The sequence below is a fragment of the Erpetoichthys calabaricus genome, chromosome 3 (assembly GCF_900747795.2).
Source record: "Erpetoichthys calabaricus chromosome 3, fErpCal1.3, whole genome shotgun sequence".
Classification (NCBI taxonomy): domain Eukaryota; kingdom Metazoa; phylum Chordata; class Cladistia; order Polypteriformes; family Polypteridae; genus Erpetoichthys; species Erpetoichthys calabaricus.
Window position 1 is genome coordinate 216,295,865 of NC_041396.2, and position 15,813 is coordinate 216,311,677.

Consider the following 15,813-nt stretch of genomic DNA (forward strand, 5'->3'; position numbering starts at 1 on the left):
CAAAACCTGTAGTAATCTAATGCAGGGTAAACGGACAGAAGATATCCAATACTTCTTTCTTAGATTATAAACATTTAAAACCAGACGTAATTCCGGTCATGCTCATATTGCAAAATGACATTTGTTGAAATGGAAATTTAGTTAATTTACTTCAGAAATGAAGGACTCCAGCATTTAGTGATTTACTCGCACACACTGGTACCTGATGTTTATAGAGATGGACGGTACCAGATGGAGCACAGAGCATTTACCAATGTCATCAGTGAGAAACTACAACTGTTCAAAAATCATAAAAAAATACATATTTGCAGTATTCAGTAATAATATAATATGCAATATTCAGTAATGACAGTGTGACCGAAAGGAGTAGGTGTGTATATTTTCTTTCTGAATGAAAATCTGCTTATCTTGTATGTATGTTACTATAACATGTAGCCTTAAAATGTGTTATGTAGAGATTTGCATTTGTAGTGAGCAAAGAAGGACTAGAGCCATTTTCAGAAATATGGCAGTTAAAGTTTTGTTTTAGGCTAATTACGCTACTAACTTACCAACAGGAATGCAGGAAGGAATTGCTATTTAGAATTAATCAAGTGACTAAAATTTTAACTCCAAGTTCATTACTACCTTGTCATCTAACATTTATGAATAAACTCCGACAAAAGAGGAAAGTGAATAAAAACTGAGAAAAAACAATTCTCTCAGGCACTAATTACCTCTTAAATTCACAATGATGGTTTTATTCTTTTGAAATCTTAGGACAGTAAGTTACAAATTACAGCAAGCATTTCATGAATTTTAGATTTTAAAGTTACAAGCTCTGCAGCTGTAAAAGTTCTTCATAGTTTACACGTCTGTATGCATAACACCCCATACATTAATCACATAAATGTTTCTGGATATTGTACAGCAATGTACACCAACAGCTCTCACTAGTACAATATACCATACCTTATAACAAGTTACTCTTTGGTGATGCGCTTGTTTTTATGGATAAGACACACATGTTACCCAAGTGTTCTTAATATTTGCTTATTTAATACCCAAAAATATCAAAGCACATCTCATTGGCATCTTAGAATCAGTTCAAGTTACTGGGATAATGAAAAACATACACACTAACCTCAAGCTCCTGTACGATTGCTACAGTATGCACATTTTATTAATCACACATTTATTTTACATTATTAAACCTACTTACCATATGTATGCTTTGAAAAGGTAATACAATCCTATTGTTAGCTTTAAAGACTTTTGACTTTGGCTCAGTTTCCTTTAAAGAAAGTACATTGCCCTATTTCATTTCCACACTTGTCAAATAGCATAATTGTCAGAACAGTGACAGTGCTGTAGAGACTTTCCTCCTTCATCCACAAAGACTTGCAGGTTACATTAATTAAAAAATCCAAATTCATCCTGTGCGAGTGCAGTTATAGGTGTGTCGTGGAGGAGACCCTGGAATGTTTCCTGCCTTGTGTCCAGTGCTGTTTGGAAATGCTCTGAATACCCTAACCCCCTTCACCAGTGAATTAGAATAAGCAGGATTGAGAATGTTAAGTTTACCTAGCAGAGAAGAAAAAAGCAGCCAAAGGAGAAAAGTATCAGCTGCTCTAGAAGCAGTGATATGAAACAATGAAAATCATTTTTAAATACTTTTTTTTTAATAAAAATTCTGTCTATTACAAAACAGCAATACCAATTCTGTATTTTCATGACAACTAACTACATATTAGATCAGGTTCTGATCAAACACTTGGTGCATCAGATTGAGATGTTCACATTTTCTAGTCACTATGTACGTCTCCTATGTAAAGTGTAGTTAAATATGTTTACAAATGGCCTTTACATAAAGTCTTTAAAAAAAAAAAAAAAATCACACAAGATCAAGACTTTTTCTAGTTTAAAAAGTTTAAAACATTCAATTTTTATTTTTTAAATTACTCAACACATTTCCCTCATTCCATCTTTGGTAAAACCACAGCTAAAATACTATGATCATATGCAATTTTCCTGCTCAATGATTTCTCTGTGTGCATTCTAGAGACTATTTAATTAATATGTTACTGGAGCGGTTTCTTGCTGCTTGTCTTACTTTCCATTCAAATTCTTTAGTTGCTTTGAGTTCTTTATTAAATCCAAGCTGCAATTTCTTGTACTCCTTACAGTTTATACTTTGGTGCAATTTAAAATTAAATTAGAGTAACACAGAGTTCTAACATTGATTTATATCTCAAATTTACTCAGATCATTTAATTTGTGTTTTTATGTGGTTTACTTATGGAAAAAAATGGCTTTTTTTGAATGCTTAATTTAAACAATGTTATTTTAATTATAACTGGTTATCAGAAGCAACTAAATGTGTTTAAAAGTTCCAAGTGCTATATTGCTTTTTTGCCTTGTTTATCCTTTGTTCTGTTTTTAAAAGTAAACAAAGCAGTTCGAGATATTGCCTTCAAAGTTGCAATTAAATATAATATCAGTCATATATTGCTATTTTTTTTGTAGTTGACACATGAAATTGTAAGCCTATGCGCAGTCTGTAGAAAGGCTGCTTTGAGGTGAAACTGATCACAAACAGAGGCATATTAACTCTTCTGTACCATCATGAATGGTTGTGTGCTGACCATTTGCTAAAAATTCAGTCATACTTTCAGCATTTTTATTTGCTCTAAAGTTTGCTTCCTTGAATAAGCCAACTGGAAGACATTATGAAGGAGTTTCTCAACCAGTGGTACATTGAGACAAGAGTTGGGGTGAACACAGAACTACCAGGAAGAAGGCGCCAGGGTCTAGAGAGAGAAATGGAGGGGAGAACGTATGTGCTTGGTTGTGCCCACAAGGTGGACAAGTCAGTGAGCCATCTCTTCAGAAATGCAGGGACTCTCCGTCAGTACAGGAAACCCAAATAGGCAAAAAGGGTTCTTGATTTATTGATTACTTCATACATTTGGGATTTCACTCTGTTAATCCTTTCACATATAATTAGGGATATCCTTGCATTTTGTGGGTGTGGAGAACTGCTACATTGGCCGCCTCCTATGACTGAAGTATTGTATATATTTTGTGTTTCATATAGGTTCTTGGGAGCACCAATATCTTTTCATGGTCTTTCTTAACATACATTGTTAATTCATTAATTTAAGTCTTTCTACTATCATAAGAAGCAACAAAAAGCATTAAAGAAAAAAAAAATTAATGCTTTATATACCAGTAAGAAATGTTTTATAAATGTCACTGTTCGCTTTTACGTGGTTTTCAAAAACATTAAATAATCCCAGCATTATTTTCTTTATTACAAAAAGAATAACTGTTAAGATAAATGGATTCAATTTAAATAAATTAAAGGGGAAAATACATAAGGTACTGTATAAATCTGGGCATTTCACAATGAAATGAAACTGATAATGAAGCTGCATTTTTTTTTATTTAAAATACACATTGTATCAGATGTTTTAAAGAAAAAATCATTTCATTAAGTATACTCGTTTAAGGCCTGTGATGCATCTAATGTGTTTACTGCCCAACACCGTATTATAAAGGACTGGATACTGCACCCTCATAGCTGTGAATTGGATTAAGAGGGTTTTAGAATAATATTAATGTCATTGATTTATGCAAGGCAGAAACATTTGTGTATATTAAAAATACATACTTTCTTCATAGAGAGCATACAAGTAGTATTTGTATGCCACCTATTTCCTTACACACCCAATGGACAACAAAGCTATAATTGTGCCCACAATGTCTGATTTCATTGTGAATGTTCTGTATAACAAGAGAAGCAATATGTGCATGTTTAGCTTCTTCTGGCATAGTAGCTTTATTGAGTCTACCTCCTACTCTCAGTATTCCATCTTATATGAATGGGTCCAGTTTAATAATTAAAAAAAAAAAAAAAAAGTCAAATCTTTAAAGAAAAGTTCTTGTTCCAAATTTGGCCACACAGTCATATTGTGTGTAGAACAGTTATAAAACTGTTCTGTAAGAGCCAATCTTAGAAAGTGAATGCTTTAAGTTAAACTCATTAGTGTTTGCTTAATTTGAATAGAATAACATTTTCTTTCCTAGCTATAGATTATGGTATAGCCTTTAGCCCCTGTAAGTTAACATGAGATAGAACCTACTTAGATATATCTGTGATAGTGTTAAGTAATTTCTTGTTTAGAATAGGTCCCATTGCTAGCATTTACAGTATGAAAATGGGATAGACATACAGTTTTCTGACCGTTTAGAAATGGTCCAGCTCAATAAACAAACTTAAAGAAATGAAACAAGATTTATAAGCTTTAAACAGAACTTCTCTTAAACAAGAACTTTTTTTTTTCTTTGCGATACTAATCTCTATTTTTGTGTGAACTGTTTTACTGTGAGTTTTTACTAAAGTTTTTAAAACAACAGATATTTGCCTGTGGAATCATTTCAGTGTGTCAAGCATTTGACAGAATCCCATGAAGCATACTGAAGCTGCAGAACTTTGGTAATTTTGGGTAAATGCAGCTACGTGTTCTATTTGCAAACTAATCTAACAGTCCATGCTTCTAGAAGTGAGACTGTTTCCAAACTTGCTTAACAGTTTTTACAGGTATAGCTAAGAACGTTCTACTTCATGTCAACTTATAGGGAGTAAAAGATTATACCAAAATCTATGTAACAAACAGACACTTGTGTGCATTTTACTTTAACATTAACTTACTAAGACTGGCTCTTAGAAAACCTTTAGTGAAATTCAAGACAGATGCTTTAATTTGCTACATTAAAAGGACAACCACCAATACGAGAGTTGGTATTGAAGAGTCAAATTCAGAATAAATATAAATTAAGAAAACAATCCATTAATGTTCTGGAACAGGCCACTTTCTCCATCCTATTGTCAGGAGAAGAGAAAGATCAGAGTCTATTCTAAAAGCACCTGGCTCAGTCCACTGCATGGCTCACTCTGTTACACATCCACATTCAAATACTATGGAAATTTATGTGTACAGACACTAACCATGCAGGGCTTTGTTCCCCGGTTTCTGGAACTATGAGGGGGAGCAATGCAACATGCTTCACCCTTATATCGATCCATTGAAAGCGAGAACAATAATTTGAAGATTTCATTCAAAGTTCAATGCAAAAAAGAACACACACACGCACACAAAAGAAACTGTGCATAATATGAACAGTTTCTATCAGAAAGCTTTCCAAGATTTTACAACAGATTTTTCTAGGTTAATAATTCATGTGGTTCTGCGCAATTTCTGAGGCAACATTACTCCGAAATATGATTATTCTTTATAAACAAAATAACTGCTGCATACTTGAATAGACAGGACTATTTCCTGTGAATCAAGCCATATCGAAACAGAATTAGAAATGGATTTAAAATTAAAAACATTTAAAGAGAATAACTGCCTTATAATAATTATAGTGGTAGTGAGTATTTAGTATTTCTTTCCAATCATGTATATAATAGACAGAGAGATAGAGTAAATGCCATTAAAAATATTTGTTTTGGACTCGCATATCATTTAATAGCAGTCAAAAAATTAACTTTACAGAATACAAGTACCAAACCAGGCAAGGCAGTTATTTCTATATATTTTAAAGCAGATTACATAGTTATATTCTTTAAAAAAAACAAAAAAAAAACACTATAATACATGCATAATAAACTAATAAATGCTAAATTATTATTGAATTATGCAAGTACAGTATGGTGATTATTTACCATTATAGACAGAACTTGGTTAACTTAGTTGTAATTATTTTTTGTGAATTAGCAGCATAAACTTTATTGACCAATTCATTTTTTTTTTTTTTTAATTTATTTAGGAACATACTATTAATACCATGAGAGTACAGAGATAACCATAAGCAAAGGGAAATGAGAACTCCGTATGCATTAATGTATGTTCTTTTTTTCACCCATTGTTAAATGAAAAGAAACTGTTCCTCCCAGGTATCTGATCGATGGATAATATAAAAAATGGACCAGCACAGAAAGGGGCAGTTCTGCGATTGTTTTCATGGAAGAAGAATTCCACATGTGAAAGGAGCTGCAAAGGGAAACCTTTTTGGGGTACAATGTGAACATAAAGGAGATCCCTTCTGATAATTGGGAAAAGACCAGACAGTGCCAATATAGTTATAAATAATGATAAAGCTCTCATCAAAAACAAAAAAGGAAAAATCTTATTTATAAAAAGGAATGGATTCAAAAACATTATAAGACAGAGCCACACAGGTGGTGCAGCGGTAACATCGCTGCCTTGCAGGAAAGAGATCATGGGCTCGAATCCCAGGTCCTCCCTGCATGGAGCACTTTGAGTAGTGCGCTATTATTATTCCAGCTTCAAGAGGAACCACTTGACTAAGATGGCCCTACTAACTGTGGTTGACCAGCTACAACTTGCTAGAGCTATTGAAAAGTCATTGGCTCTGATCCTGCTAGACTTCTTATCTGGCTTCAACACGGTCAGCCATGATAGCCTTCTTGCCACCCTCTGTGACCTTGGCATCACTAGGACTGTTCTCAGATGTTGAAGAGTTGTCAAGGGTGCTCCAGACATGCACAGGAGTACATTAAAAGGATCAGTGCTGGGTGCTCTACTTTTCCCTCTGTACACCACCTCACTGGGTCCAATTCTATGGTTTCTCTTATCAGTGCTATGCAGATGATACACAGCTCTATCTGCTGTTCCCTCTGGAGGACAATACAGTATCAGCTAGAGTCTACATGTCTTGCTGAAATCTCATCCTGGATGAAGGACCACCATCTACATTTCAATCTGGCAAAAACCCAGCTTCCTGTGATCCCAGCCAACCAGTCTACTCAAATCTCCATCTCTGCTTGGCTCACTGCCACTAACACCTGCCAAGTCAGTACGCAACCTTGAGATGGTGTTTGAGTTGCTGTCTTTTTCTGACCACATTTCTACTGTTTCTCACTCATGCAGGTTCATACTATACAACATAAACAAGATCAGACCTTATCTAACAAAATATGCAGCACAATTTCTGGTCCAAGCTTTGGTGTTATGAGGTCTGGACTACTGCAACTTGCTCCTGGTAGGAGTACCTGCATGTGTTATCAAGCCGCTGCAGATGGTCCAGAATGCAGTGGCCCATCTTATATTTAACCAGCCGAGATGGGCACGTCAGTCCTCTGTTCAGGTCACTGCATTGGCTTCCTGTAGCAGCACACATCAAGTTCAAATCTCTGATGCTTGCCTAGTCAATGGGTCAGCACCCAAGTATATGGAGACACTGGTAAGATGCTATGCTCTTTCAAACCCAGTCACAGCTACCAAAGAACAGCATCTGGTGATGCCACCTCTGTGTGGTATCAAGTCTGAATCCAGAGTCTTTTCCTGTGTAGTTCCTAGTTGGTGGAACGAGTTACCCCTATCCATCCATACTGCCGACTCCCTCATTATATTCAAAAAGTAATTGAAAACCTATCTGTTCTGTGAATATCTGTCCAATTAAGTGGGAAAAAAAAACGTTGTTCTTTGAAATTTTATATTGTTGGCTTATTTGTTGTTAGATTAAGTTTAATTGATTTAATTGTAACCTATGATTATAAATGTATTAGTTATTACATCTTTTCACTTGTGGCGATCAACTTTTGTCACCTGTCATAATACACTTGTTGAACAAACAGCCTAATGTTACTTGATTATGTTTCTTTTGTAAGTCATTTTGGACAAAAAAATGTCTGCCACGCAAATAAATGTAAATACAGTAAGTATTGCTCTGGCTGCTAAAATTCTGGACTATGTGGTTACAATGTACTACTGTATATATGGTGATTACAAGGCAACTGTAAAAAGGTTGGAAGAAATGTTTGGAACATTTATTTATATTGGCAATTAATCATCGTATCTTTTAGATTTTATATGATGAGGCTGCACAATTCAGACAGCAGTAGGCACCAGCTTTGAAGAATATAAAATATTAAGTTGCATATAAAGTATGAATGTGCTCTGCTTCAAAGCACACTTCCACTGCCTGAACCTACTAAATCCAATGGGGCAGACATAAGGTACCAAATCTTTTTCCAGCAGGATTAGGCACTAAAACAGAAATATATTCTTGGGTCTCAATCTACCAAAAACAAACTATTATAATATGACTTACACCTAGTTTAAAAAAAATAAAACAAAACAAACAATTACGTAATGGTTTTTCTTTTCTGTACAAAATTTTAAACACATATGAAGACATTGATGATAATTTTTAATTCTCCATGATCAGAATGTACAATATCTTAAATATAGGTGCTGGTCATAAAATTAGAATATCATGACAAAGTTGATTTACTTCAGTAATTCCATTCAAAAAGTGAAACTTGTATATTAGATTCATTCATTACACACAGACTGATGTATTTCAAATGTTTATTTCTTTTAATGTTGATGATTATAACTGACAACTAATGAAAGTCCCAAATTCAGTATCTCGGAAAATTAGAATATCAATTAAGACCAATGCAAAAAAAGGATTTTTAGAAATGTTGGCCAACTGAAAGGTATGAACATGAAAAGTATGAGCATGTACAGCACTCAATATTTAGATGGGGCTCCTTTGGCCTGGATTACTGCAGCAATGCGGCGTGGCATGGAGTCGATCAGTCTGTGGCACTGCTCAGGTGTTATGAGAGCCCATGTTGCTCTGATAGTGGCCTTCAGCTCTTCTGAATTGTTGGGTCTGGCGTATTGCATCTTCCTCTTCACAGGTCAGGCGAGTTTGCTGGCCAATCAAGAACAGGGACACCATGGTCCTTAAACCAGGTACTGGTAGCTTTGGCACTGTGCGCAGGTCCTGTTGGAAAATGAAATCTGCATTTCCATAATGTTCGTCAGTAGCATGAAGTGCTCTAAAACTTCCTGGTAGACGGCTGTGTTGACCTTGGACCTCAGAAAACACAATGGACCAACACCAGCAGATGACATGGCACCCCAAACCATCACTGACTGTGGAAACTTTACAATGGACCTCAAGCAACATGGATTCTGTGCCTCTCCTCTCTTCCTCCAGACTCTGGGACCTTGATTTCCAAAGGAAATGCAACATTTACTTCCATCAGAGAACATAACTTTGGACCACTCAGCAGCAGTCCAGTCCTTTTTGTCTTTAGTCCAGGCAAGACGCTTCTGATGCTGTCACTTGTTCAAGAGTGGCTTGACACAAGGAATGCGACAGCTGAAACCCATGTCTTGCATACGTCTGTGCGTGGTGGTTCTTGAAGCACCGACTCCAGCTGCAGTCCACTCTTTGTCAATCTCCCCCACATTTTTGAATGGGTTTTGTTTCACAATCCTCTCCAGGGTGCGGTTATCCCTATTGCTTGTACACTTTTTTCTACCCTTCGCCTCTCTATTAATGTGCTTGGACAGAGAGCTCTGTGAACAGCCAGCCTCTTTAGCAATGACCTTTTGTGTCTTGCCCTCCTTGTGCAAGGTGTCAATGGTCGTCTTTTGGACAACTGTCAAGTCAGCAGTCTTCCCCATGATTGTGTAGCCTACAGAACTAGACGGAGAGACCATTTAAAGGCTTTTGCAGGTGTTTTGAGTTAATCAGCTGATTAGAGTGTGGCACCAGGTGTCTTCAATATTGAACCTTTTCACAATACAGTCGACCCTTGATATACGACCGGCTTGACATGCAAACAACTTGATTTACGACCAAAATTTTTATTTTGATTTACGACCAACATCTTGCGTTACGACCGGAATGCGGTCACGTGTATCCGCTTGCGCGATTGTAAACAAACAGAAACATTCCTATTAATGCGGCACTCATTCAATAAAATGTCAGGTTGTAAACTCTCTTGGGACCTCCCCCAACTAGAAGACATGCCAAAGTCCAAACTCCGTATGGAAGACTGTTTATCTGTTGCTGGGGCAAAAGCCGGCTTAAAGCTGTGCTGAGTCTCTCAGCCAAAGCAAACAGAAAAGATATCGATGGGTGATATGCATGTGATATCCCTGCCCGGCAATGGACAAGCAAGCTTCCACAGTCGTGGCAATCGCGCTTCAGGACGCACTTCAGCACGCACTTCAGCATGTCGTTCCCATTGAGTGGGGAGGTCTCAGAAGAGTTCAGAAACAGTTCCTTGTATCATCGCAAGGAAATGCTGAGAAAAATTCTCGTCAGAATAACTTGTAGGCAGGAGGAGATTAAAATTAATGCAAAACAAGCTATTGAAATGATTGCAAATGCCTGAGCGCAAGTTAAAGAAAGCCTTTAAAAAGCCTTCAGTTTCATTATCATCCTCCTCCCTTCCTGCAGCCCAAAGATGTCAAATTAAATGGTGAGTACAGTATGAAATTGTTGCTTCTGGTAGGCTAGGCACTTTTTATTACTTTTTGGTTAGTACATTACAAAAATTATTGGTGTTTTGGTAAATTATGCACATTATACAACCCTTTTTTTATTATGAAAAGGTTAAGTAAGTGTTGCAGTGGGAGGTTCGGAACGCATTATGGGTATTTCCATTATTTCTTATGGGAAAAATAGTCTTGACTTACAACCAACTTGAGTTACAACCAGCCCTCGCGAACGAATTGAGTTCGTAAGTCAAGGGTCCACTGTATTCTAATTTTCTGAGATACTGAATTTGGGACTTTCATTAGTTGTCAGTTATAATCATCAACATTAAAAGAAATAAACATTTGAAATACATCAGTCTGTGTGTAATGAATGAATCTAACATACAAGTTTCACTTTTTGAATGGAATTACTGAAATAAATCAACTTTGTCATGATATTCTAATTTTATGGCCAGCACCTGTATTTTTTAACCAGTGCAAAGTAGGAAAAAATATATTTTCAATGAAATGGTCAATATTAGTCTGTTTTATTAGTCAACAATCTACTGCAGAAAAAACATGTTTTCTCCATCAGTTAGCCATCTTACTGTACAAAAAAAGTCAGCAGAAATTAGACAGATGGTGTTTCTGTCATACTCAAGGGTCTTTTGTAGGACTATGAAGAGAATACTAATACAGTCCTTTATCAAAGCATCAAGGGTTGTCAAAAATCATGGGAAGAAAAAAAGAAAAAGTTGCATACCATTGTTGAAACCCTGGTCAAAGGCAAGTTCATGTTCATTGCTTTTTGGCTATGAAGTAAAAAAGTGATGTTATTCATTTATTCAATACTAGTTTATACTATTGTTATAAAGAAGACATTTTATATATATATATATATATATATATTATATAAAACACACATTTTCCTGTAATTGAATAATCAACTATCACCTGATCAAAAAGAAGCAAACAAACCTGATTCACATGAAGTGAGATCTCTTCAGGTTCAGCAGTATGACTGGAGAAAGAAAAACAGAAGAGGCTATAGATAAAGTTATACATAACTTCTATTAACAAGGCTTTTAATTGATTAACTCTGGATCTCACTGAAACAATTTTCACCTAGGTTGTGACAAATGGTATTATCACTACCCAAAGAAGATTTAAAAATTGGTATTTATTAGCTTGGTTTTAAACAGCATTTCCATAAGGACTCTAAATAAATATGTCTTGTTAAAACTTAAAATATTCATCTATAAGTGAAAAAACTGGAAGAGCAGGATTTAAGTAAAAGACAAAGCATGACAAGGAACACTTTACCATTTCAATGCCAATTCAGAAAGTATTTATTTACCTGTACACCAATCTAGATTTTGCAAACCATTGACAAGAAAAAAAAACTCCAAACGTCCAAACTCTGGGACTCTGTCCAGCATTATCAGGCAAAAAAAAAAGGAATCCGTTCCAAAAGGGCTGGCATACCATGGTAAGATATAGTCACAATCATATTCACATTCATTCATACTGAATACATTTTGAGTTAACTAAGAATGTCATCCTCTGCAACGTCGGACGACTACCGGTAGCTGCAGTCAAGCCCACAAAGACAAGGGTTGAAGACGTTAACTTTACACAGTGACTGGGCCAGGATTTAAACCCAGACCACATAACAAAATACATTTTTTGTTTCTAATATAACCCAGAATATCTGCATCAGACCTTCTTTGGCATACACAGGCATTGCTGCTCTGAGCCACTGTAGTGTGTAAACAGGATCATGACTGACAGCCACTTCTGGGCAAATAAGGTACAGCTTGGTGTTATGAAGGCTGCAATAAATTTGCCGAGTTAAGGAAGAAGTGTTTATTTATACATGTATGATTTTCTGTTGAAATATACAATAGAACTTTACTGTTATATGAGAAAATGCATTATTTGTCATAAAAATATATATAAAAATAATTTAAGATTGCTCCCTCTTTATATGTGCATTTTCAAAGTGCTAAATCAAAAATTAAAAAAACATCAGGACCAGTTGAGTTTTCTCAGAAGAGTGTATTTCTAGATCTTACTTAAAAATAAAGTGTTAGACCAACCGCACTTTAAACTTTACCTCATAAATATATTAATCCCATAGGCCTCATCACAGAAATACTGATAGCACGACATGTACCATCACAACACTGATTGGCAGAAAAAGTAAAATAATGCCAACAGCTATAGTGTCCTGCAAAGTGTGACACATATGCATTATTAAATGAAACAGGAAAAAAATCTGTTCTGAACCTTTTTACAATTCAAGGTAAGTCTGATATCATGCTATAATCAGAGGTCACATGAAATATTAAAATGTAAAAAAAAAAAGCATTGAAAGATTCGAAAGGATTAAAAAGCTAAAATACATTTTTTTTCAAAATCAAATGCATAGGAACAACACATTCACCAAATTATTAGTTTTACATGAATCCTTATTCCACTATCAACAACAAAAGGCTAAAAGGAAATGCACATTTTTTGACCAAATTAATTTTCTTCCATTTTATCTCCAGATGAACTCTGCACAGCTCTTTATTGAATTTAATGAAGCAGACAAATTGTACAGTTAGTCTACGGTTTCAGAATTCTTGTGCAGCTAATGAGGCACTCACGACATTCAATTTATTGTCAGCATAGTGGCATAACATGGGTCGTCCATCTTTAAATGGCCTATTGTACAGATCTGCCAATCAATCCAATATCTGGCATGTTAGAAGAATGAAAACATAACAAGTTGTTGAGTTTATTAAGATAATCCTGTGTAGCCTAATGGCTCCAAGGTCATGGCTTACATATCACTGCTAAATCCTAAAAAGACAAACAGCATGTATAAAAGTATAATAGGGTCAATGTCAGTTTTTCAGGTTGTAGTGCAAGGGGTAAGGATGAATGGCAAAAAAATTGATTTACAAAAGTCCTACTATTTATTTACAGTGTATATTTTATATACTAAGGGATGGGGGGGGGGGGCAAAAAAAACAAAGAAATGCAACTATCATTGTTGGACTAGGATTTCAACCTTCATTACAGAAATGAACAAATTAGAATAATGTGTAAATTAAACAATCAAAAAAAAATTAACTATGAATACTGAAAACGATCATCCTGGAGTTCATCAGTATCTTGTGTAGCCACTTTTGCTTCAAATCTCTAGTGCACACAGTCAATCGGCCTTAAAATCTGCAATTGTGGGATATTACCCAATTACAGAACAGCAACTGGCCAATGTCAAATGGCAGGTCATAACAATCCAGGGCTTCATAGGGGGTTAAGAATAGCCTGGAACTGTTCTGCTTTAAGGACAGGTCATGAAGGAGGTGAGAGCAAAGGGCCTCTGACAGATACTCCTTGATCTGTGGTCATCCATCCCTCTTGATCTATAGCCAGTAGCAATGAGCCTGTCCTTGCTTTCATGTCACGGATGCATTCATCGTACCTGCTGACAGAATCTTTAGCAGTAAAGATGACAGATTTGTCATAAGAAACAGTCTGATGTATTCATACTGCTTCAGTGTGATCACTCACAGGGGCCACCAGATCCTGGATGGTTATTTGTCCCATCGATCTGCTGAAACAATGGAATGACTTAATCCATAGTGTCTGGTAACACTGGTACATTACATGCCTGCCTGCAGAATACCAATAGCCCACTCAACTTTTTTTGAGAGACCAATGCAACATGGAAATGCATTTTTATATTATATATACAGTGGTGTGAAAAACTATTTGCCCCCTTCCTGATTTCTTATTCTTTTGCATTTTTGTCACACAAAATGTTTCTGATCATCAAACACATTTAACCATTAGTCAAATATAACACAAGTAAACACAAAATGCAGTTTGTAAATGGTGTTTTTTATTATTTAGGGAGAAAAAAAAATCCAAACCTACATGGCCCTGTGTGAAAAAGTAATTGCCCCCTGAACCTAATAACTGGTTGGGCCACCCTTAGCAGCAATAACTGCAATCAAGCGTTTGCGATAACTTGCAATGAGTCTTTTACAGCGCTCTGGAGGAATTTTGGCCCACTCATCTTTGCAAAATTGTTGTAATTCAGCTTTATTTGAGGGTTTTCTAGCATGAACCACCTTTTTAAGGTCATGCCATAGCATCTCAATTGGATTCAGGTCAGGACTTTGACTAGGCCACTCCAAAGTCTTCATTTTGTTTTTCTTCAGCCATTCAGAGGTGGATTTGCTGGTGTGTTTTGGGTCATTGTCCTGTTGCAGCACCCAAGATCGCTTCAGCTTGAGTTGACGAACAGATGGCCGGACATTCTCTTTCAGGATTTTTTGGTAGACAGTAGAATTCATGGTTCCATCTATCACAGCAAGCCTTCCAGGTCCTGAAGCAGCAAAACAACCCCAGACCATCACACTACCACCACCATATTTTACTGTTGGTATGATGTTCTTTTTCTGAAATGCTGTGTTCCTTTTACGCCAGATGTAACGGGACATTTGCCTTCCAAAAAGTTCAACTTTTGACTCATCAGTCCACAAGGTATTTTCCCAAAAGTCTTGGCAATCATTGAGATGTTTCTTAGCAAAATTGAGACGAGCCCTAATGTTCTTTTTGTTTAACAGTGGTTTGCGTCTTGGAAATCTGCCATGCAGGCCGTTTTTGCCCAGTCTCTTTCTTATGGTGGAGTCGTGAACACTGACCTTAATTGAGGCAAGTGAGGCCTGCAGTTCTTTAGACGTTGTCCTGGGGTCTTTTGTGACCTCTCGGATGAGTCGTCTCTGCGCTCTTGGGGTAATTTTGGTCGGCCGGCCACTCCTGGGAAGGTTCACCACTGTTCCATGTTTTTGCCATTTGTGGATAATGGCTCTCACTGTGGTTCGCTGGAGTCCCAAAGCTTTAGAAATGGCTTTATAACCTTTACCAGACTGATAGATCTCAATTACTTCTGTTCTCATTTGTTCCTGAATTTCTTTGGATCTTGGCATGATGTCTAGCTTTTAAGGTGCTTTTGGTCTACTTCTCTGTGTCAGGCAGCTCCTATTTAAGTGATTTCTTGATTGAAACAGGTGTGGCAGTAATCAGGCCTGGGGGTGGCTACGGAAATTGAACTCAGGTGTGATACACCACAGTTAGGTTATTTTTTAACAAGGGGGGCAATTACTTTTTCACACAGGGCCATGTAGGTTTGGATTTTTTTTCTCCCTAAATAATAAAAAACATCATTTAAAAACTGCATTTTGTGTTTACTTGTGTTATATTTGACTAATGGTTAAATGTGTTTGATGATCAGAAACATTTTGTGTGACAAACATGCAAAAGAATAAGAAATCAGGAAGGGGGCAAATAGTTTTTCACACCACTGTATATATATATATATATATATATATATATATATATATATATATATATAAAAACATTGTCTACATTTACACTGGAGATAAAACTCAGATTTAATTTTTTGACTCATTAGAACATTATAACATGAACAAGTAATTCAGCTCATGCATAAGACATA

General features: G+C 36.1%; 1 protein-coding gene across 3 annotated transcripts in view; it reads right to left on the bottom strand.

The window, feature by feature from the left end:
- LOC114648645 (synaptotagmin-like protein 2) overlaps positions 1-15,813 on the bottom strand; it is a 554,437-nt gene that overhangs the window by 197,209 nt on the left and 341,415 nt on the right. For all 3 annotated transcript variants that reach the window (XM_051925337.1, XM_051925335.1, XM_051925336.1), the window contains 2 exons: positions 11,274-11,316; positions 11,059-11,107 (listed from right to left, as the gene is read on the bottom strand). In XM_051925337.1, coding sequence (XP_051781297.1) covers positions 11,059-11,107; positions 11,274-11,316 — 92 coding nt within the window. The remainder of the gene's footprint in view (positions 1-11,058; positions 11,108-11,273; positions 11,317-15,813) is intronic.